We start from the raw sequence: 6,112 nt of genomic DNA, 5'->3' as shown, positions 1-6,112 counted from the left end.
GCACACACGGCAGATGAGCGCGACATTGCTCATCAAAGCCTGCTGCTGTTTGGGACAGAGATTCTTTCCCTTTGGGAGCAATGGATGGGTCGACCACGCGACACAGACGAAGATCTAACGTTGATGTCGTGGCTCTTGGAACAAAACGCTGGTCCTTTTCCGGACGGCCCCACGCATGCTACCACAGACACATTCTCTACAAAACAAAACTCTTGCAGGAGGCCAAATTACCTATGTGGGGGTGGTTATCGGTTATCCGATATTTTTTCCGCGTTATCGATTTATCGGTATCGCCGATACTTTTGGTTCCAAATTAACGGTAATCGATAATTTCAGTTTTTTGTTCCAGTTTAGCACAGGAGCGAGCCGCGCGTGCCTTGGAGACAGATACAGGTAGGTTCGAGCTGGGAACTGAACGTACTGAACGGAGTGCAGGGCGGCCGGTTTGGACGCTTCAAAACGTCTCTCACCAGCTGTCGGACAAGAGGTCACGAGGTGTTCCTCCTGCACGTTACCGGTTTTACGCGTACTTTGATTATTTTTTCCCTATGTTCCCGTGCTTCTTCCGTTCTAATTTTTTGTGCACCTATATATGAATGTATGTACTATTAGGTGCTATTCTTTAATATCCGTTTATTAACGTTTTGAACACTTGGGAAGTCACACCCCCTATTCTAAACTGCTCCTGTTTTTGTTTTAATTTAATAGTACAGTGCTTTGCTATTCTATAGTATTAAATTAGTGATGACGTCGCAAGAGAATGTGCCCGCATCAAGTCAAAGAGACTCGGACCTCACTGAGGCTGAGCCTCAGTCACACTGGCCATTCCTTGGCAATTGGGTGAGACACAAGAAGGTGGTTAGCAACAATTACATCTTCCAATGCTCGTCATGCCCCCCCAAGATCGCTGAGGTGAAGGTGAAGAAGGGCACCAAGGCCAACCTGAGGAGTCACTTCAACAGGATTCACCCTGACAGGGCAAAACAGGTTGATGAAGCTTGCAAGGCCAACGTTGGGACTGGCGGCCGCAGCAGGAACCGGCCTGGTCATTCAGACAAGGGCGGGTCAACCAGCATGAAGCAGCGGCAGATGTCCATCGCCGAGACCTTTGGCATCATGCCCCAAGGCAGCACCGTCCAGGAGTCCACCGTCGACAAGACAATTGTCAGGTTTGTGGTGGGCAACATGCTGCCGCTGTAGATTGTGGACAGTCAGAGCCTCAACCCTAAGAAAGAGGTACCCTGCAGGAGGACGCTGGGGAGGAGGATCCTCAAAACCTATGAGGAGATGAAGAAGAGCCTAACCAGGTAAGAAACTAAGAAACAGTATTCAAATATTCTTACTATCATATTATAAAATAATGTTATAGATAGTCAATAATCAATATTGTATTATATATTGTATTGAAAAATAACTCCAATACATAATGATTAATGAAATCAATTACCGTTATGCTTACATTTTAGCAAACTGGAGCAAGTCAAGTGGGTGGGCACTATAGCTGATTGCTGGTCAGCTAACAAGAAGGGTACCTGGCTATGACTGTGCACTGGCTGGACCCAAACGCCAGGGACAGGAAGATGGCTATCCTGGCCTGCGAGAAGACCATGGGGAGCCATACCCATGATGTACTCACCCAGGTCATGGAGAATATCCACAGCCAGTTTGGGATAGAGGACAAGTTCACCATGTAAGTTATTATATTTTTTGTTTCAGAATTCTTGAATATTGTAAGTTTAATGAAGTAGCGATAGCCGATAGAATAACATTATCGTCTATAACTAAATATTAGTAAATAATAATACTTTTTTCAGGACAACCACAGACAATGCTGGCAATTCTCAAAAAGCATTTGTCCAATTTGTCTCTGGTCTGGATGACCACCAGGAAGAGGAGGCTCGCGTTTCTGAACCTGAGGCTGAGCCTGCCGACGCCCACCGAGAAGAACTCATCGCTGACCCTCTAGAGCAGTGGTTCTTAACCTGTGGGGAATCCCCCACTGGTGGGGAATGGCGGAGTTGCCAAGTGGGGAATGACTGGTCGGACAGAAGAACCAGTCTTTTTTTTTTTCTAATCGATGTGTTTTTGTTTCTTTTTGTTTGTTTCTGGTGTCTTCTTCTTGTCACCGATGCTGTGGTGGGAAATGGAGAGTTGGCTCACTAAAAAGTGGGGAATTGGAGAAAAAAGGTTAAGAACCCCTGCTCTAGAGGGCCAAGGGAGCCTAGAGCTAGAGGTGTGTAGAATACACTAAATACTACTCTGTACAATGTACAGGGTACTTCAAAGAATGGTATTAAGTTTAAGAAATTATTTTTTTTTTCTTTTTCTTTATTTATTTATTTTTTTTTTTTTTAAGATCAGGCGAGGACGGCATCATCAAGCTGCCAAGGCAGCACAGGTGTGCAGCGCGCACACTGAACTTGGCCGCCAACGCAGACTTAGGGAAGAGCCTTCAAGCAGGGGTACAAGAGCGCTATTGCCACGCCCCAGGCGCTGTGGAACAAGCAGGGTAAGCCATATTTTGTTTGAATAAGAAAAAAAAAAAAAAAAAAAGCAATAATGCAAATAATGAAATAATACTTTTTTTTTCGGGAACACGTACAGTGTTTGCGGACAGACTGTACAAGGCAATAAACAGGCGGCTCACTGTTCCTACCAAAACAAGTTGGAACAGCCTCTATGACAGCCTGGTGGTCCTCAACAAAGTGCTGGAGGAGAAGAAAGACTAGCTCCATAGGTGCATGAGCCAGCAGAGGAATTTGACATTGTTTGTCCAGACAGATATTGACTTCATGTCAGAATATGCTAAGTTAGATAAACTATAAGTTGGGCGTTATCGCGATACTTTATTGCATTTTACTTTTTAGTTTATGCTTCTATTTTAAAACTAGTTAATTAAATAATAAATACTATTTGTTTATTTCAATTATCGGGCCATGGCACCTGTCGCCAACGCACTGGACTACGGTTCTGCGAGCCCCTCGCTGCCATGGTTCGCCGCCACCTTTCAGGAGGAGGAGTGTCATCTGGCCACTGCCTTCCACCCCAAGTTTCGCCTCAAGTGGATGGTGGCCAGTGGTCAGAGGTCAAGTCCCTGATGGAGAGGAAGGTGGAGGAGATCTTGCAGCGTGCTGACCTGGAGACCGCCAGCAGCAGCAACGAGAACATTGAGACGGAGGACTACTACGCCGGCATTTGTGATGAGGAGGATGACAATTGGGGTCATCACATTTCAACCAAGTCAAAGGCTACTCAAATTGTGAATGTGTGGCTGTAGGCCAAAGGGACAGACAGTCTGGCAGACCCAGCCTTCAACAGTGAGAAGGTCCTCATTGACCTCTTCCTGAGGTACAACACGGCGATGCCGAACAGCGCTTGCTCTCCCTTGGCAAGGAAGTCGTCAGGGCTAAGAGGAGCTCCCTGTCTGATGAAAAATTCAATGTACTCATGTTTACGTTTCATGTTTATGTTTATGTTTCATGCTGCAGAACCTGGCCTAGACGTGGCTGTGGGCGAGAAGCAGGATTGACCCGTCATCCAGGATGTGCCAAGATAAGAGGGAGTGAGGGGGTTGAAAGGGAGTTGAGTATGTGGGGATGGAATGGATGGGAGTGGATTTTATGCCTTATTTTTTTTTTTTTTTTTTTTTGGCTACCTCCCTTGTAAAGGGGAAGAAGTCTTTGGTATATATATGTATATCCTTAAAACAGTACTTTTCTAAGATAAAAGGTTTTGATTTATCGATTTTTTTTATAAAATATGAATATCGTTATCGCTAGTATCGGAATTATTTATATATCTGTTATCACCTTTTCGGGTGATAAATTTATCGCCGGTAAGTATCGTTTATCGGTTATCGCGATTTTTTTTTCTCTCTCTCTCTCTCTCATTATCGCACCCACCACAGCTCCTTTTCCTTACCTCCTACCCACGAAATTGAAGCTGAGCCTCTTAGCTCCTAAAATACCCACAAATATCGATATTGCTGCTTTCCATTTCTAGAAAAGAGTTGTCAAAGCTTTATTTTGAACAATTTGGCCCAAATGTCTCAATGCGAGGCGAAATGAATTTTTTAAGGTCACCCACTTGTAAGATTAAAGAAACTAAAAAACATTCTAAAAGAATGAACATAGCGAGGGGTAGCTATTATTATTTTACTCATCCGGTCATACAGTATACTGTTTTTTCCTTTTGTTATCGCTCTAGCGAAGAGACCAGCAGTGCGGTAGATTACATAATGAAACATTTCAGATGATTCCCTTTCACTATGAAATGAACTCCTTGCCTGAGAGAAGTCCCTATCGATCGAAAACCCATCTTGACCGGCGATTGTATGTTCTCTGCCTAGGGCTACATGAAATCGTCCGTCAATCGTCACCGCCCGGGCCACCGCCGTAATATCTTGACAAGTGATTATGAACACAAGCTGCAGGAAATAAGGGTCATTGGATGGAGGGAAGGACTGCGTGTCTGAACGTGAGTGTAATCATTACGACAATCCTAAATGTCACCCCAAAAGTTATTCGAGTATTAGATATTAGTCACAATGTTTGGCTCCATGTAAACGGCTTCATATCAATGAAATATTATATTATTACACACACACATTATATGTATATATATATATATATATATATATATATATATATATATATATATATATATATATAAATGTGTGTGTGTGTGTGTGTGTGTGTGTGTGTGTGTGTGTGTGTGTGTGTGTGTGTGTGTGTGTGTGTGTGTGTGTGTGTGTGTGTGTGTATTTACCTAGTTGTATTTACCTAGTTGTATTTTACGGGAAGGGGAGCTATGCTCGTGGGGTCCCGTCTTCATATCTCATTTTATCTAAACTATTTTTAAATTCATGTATTGTTTTTGCACACACCACTTTCTCATCTAACTTGTTCCAACTGTCTATTACTCTGTGAGGAAAGCTGTTCTTTTTCAAATCTCTTCTATAGCTGTCTTTAATATGTGTGTGTGTGTGTGTGTGTGTGTATTTACCTAGTTGTATTTACCTAGTTGTATTTTACGGGAAGTGGAGCTATGCTCGTGGTGTCCCGTCTTTATATCTCATTTTATCTAAACTATTTTTAAGTTCATGTATTGTTTTTGCACACACCACTTTCTCATCTAACTTGTTCCAACTGTCTATTACTCTGTGAGGGAAGCTGTTCTTTTTCAGATCTCTTCTATAGCTGTCTTATTTTATTTTCTTTCCGTGTCCTCTTGTATTTCTATTATCCCATTTTATCAGATTCTCTCTATCAGAAATTTCTATGCCTTTCATGATTCTGTAAATAGCTATCAAATCTCCTCTCTCTCTTCTTTGCTCTAGTGTCTGTAATTCAAGTTTTGCTAGTCTCTCTTCATATGATAGTTTTGAGAGTGTTGGTGCCAATTTTGTAATTGCTCTTTGTATTCTTTCAAGTTTTTTTATACATTTTTTTGTACTTGGTGACCATAGCGTTGCTGCATATTCCAATCTTGGTCTTATCAGGGTGATTAGAATTTTCTTCACCATTTCTTCATCCAGGTATGTAAATGCAACTTTGATTGTTCTTATTAAATTATAAGTTTCTCCAAAAATCTTATTTATATGTTTCTCAGGTGACATATTATTCATAACAATGACTCCCAGGTCCTTTTCATTTTCTACTTTTTATATTCCTTCTTCTCCCAATTTATATGATCCTCTTATTCTGTTTTTGCTTTTTCCAAATTCCATTATACTACACTTTTTTGTATTGAACTCCATCTCCCACTTCCTACTCCATCCCTGTACTTTATTTAGATCACTCTGTAGTGATTCACAATCTTCTTCCGTGTTCACTTTTTTCAATAGTTTTGCATCATCTGCAAAGAAGCTCATATAGCTTTCAATTCCTTCATCCATATCATTAATATATATAGCAAACATTATTGGGGCCAGAACTGTTCCTTGTGGAACACCGCTTATTATTTCATCCCATTTTGAGTGTTTGTCTCTTATCACTACTCTCATTTTTCTTTCTTGCAAAAAGTCTTCCATCCATTAAAGCAGTTTGCCCTGTATTCCTCCTTCAGTTTCTAATTTCTTAAGCAACTTCTTATGTGGTACTTTGTCAAAAGC

General features: G+C 41.6%; 1 protein-coding gene across 1 annotated transcript; it reads left to right on the top strand.

The window, feature by feature from the left end:
* Positions 1-1,470: 1,470 nt before the first annotated feature.
* Positions 1,471-4,472, top strand: LOC143039174 (uncharacterized). Its single transcript, XM_076209030.1, has 2 exons — positions 1,471-1,690; positions 1,815-4,472. The coding sequence occupies exons 1-2, from the start codon at positions 1,539-1,541 to the stop codon at positions 2,161-2,163; spliced, it is 501 nt and encodes a 166-aa protein (XP_076065145.1). The 5' UTR covers positions 1,471-1,538; the 3' UTR covers positions 2,164-4,472.
* Positions 4,473-6,112: the final 1,640 nt, after the last annotated feature.

The sequence above is a fragment of the Oratosquilla oratoria genome, chromosome 26 (assembly GCF_046742065.1).
Source record: "Oratosquilla oratoria isolate Oo_2021 chromosome 26, ASM4674206v1, whole genome shotgun sequence".
NCBI lineage: Eukaryota > Metazoa > Arthropoda > Malacostraca > Stomatopoda > Squillidae > Oratosquilla > Oratosquilla oratoria.
Note: the sequence above shows the minus strand (reverse complement) of the source record. Positions and strands in the feature narration are given on the sequence as shown.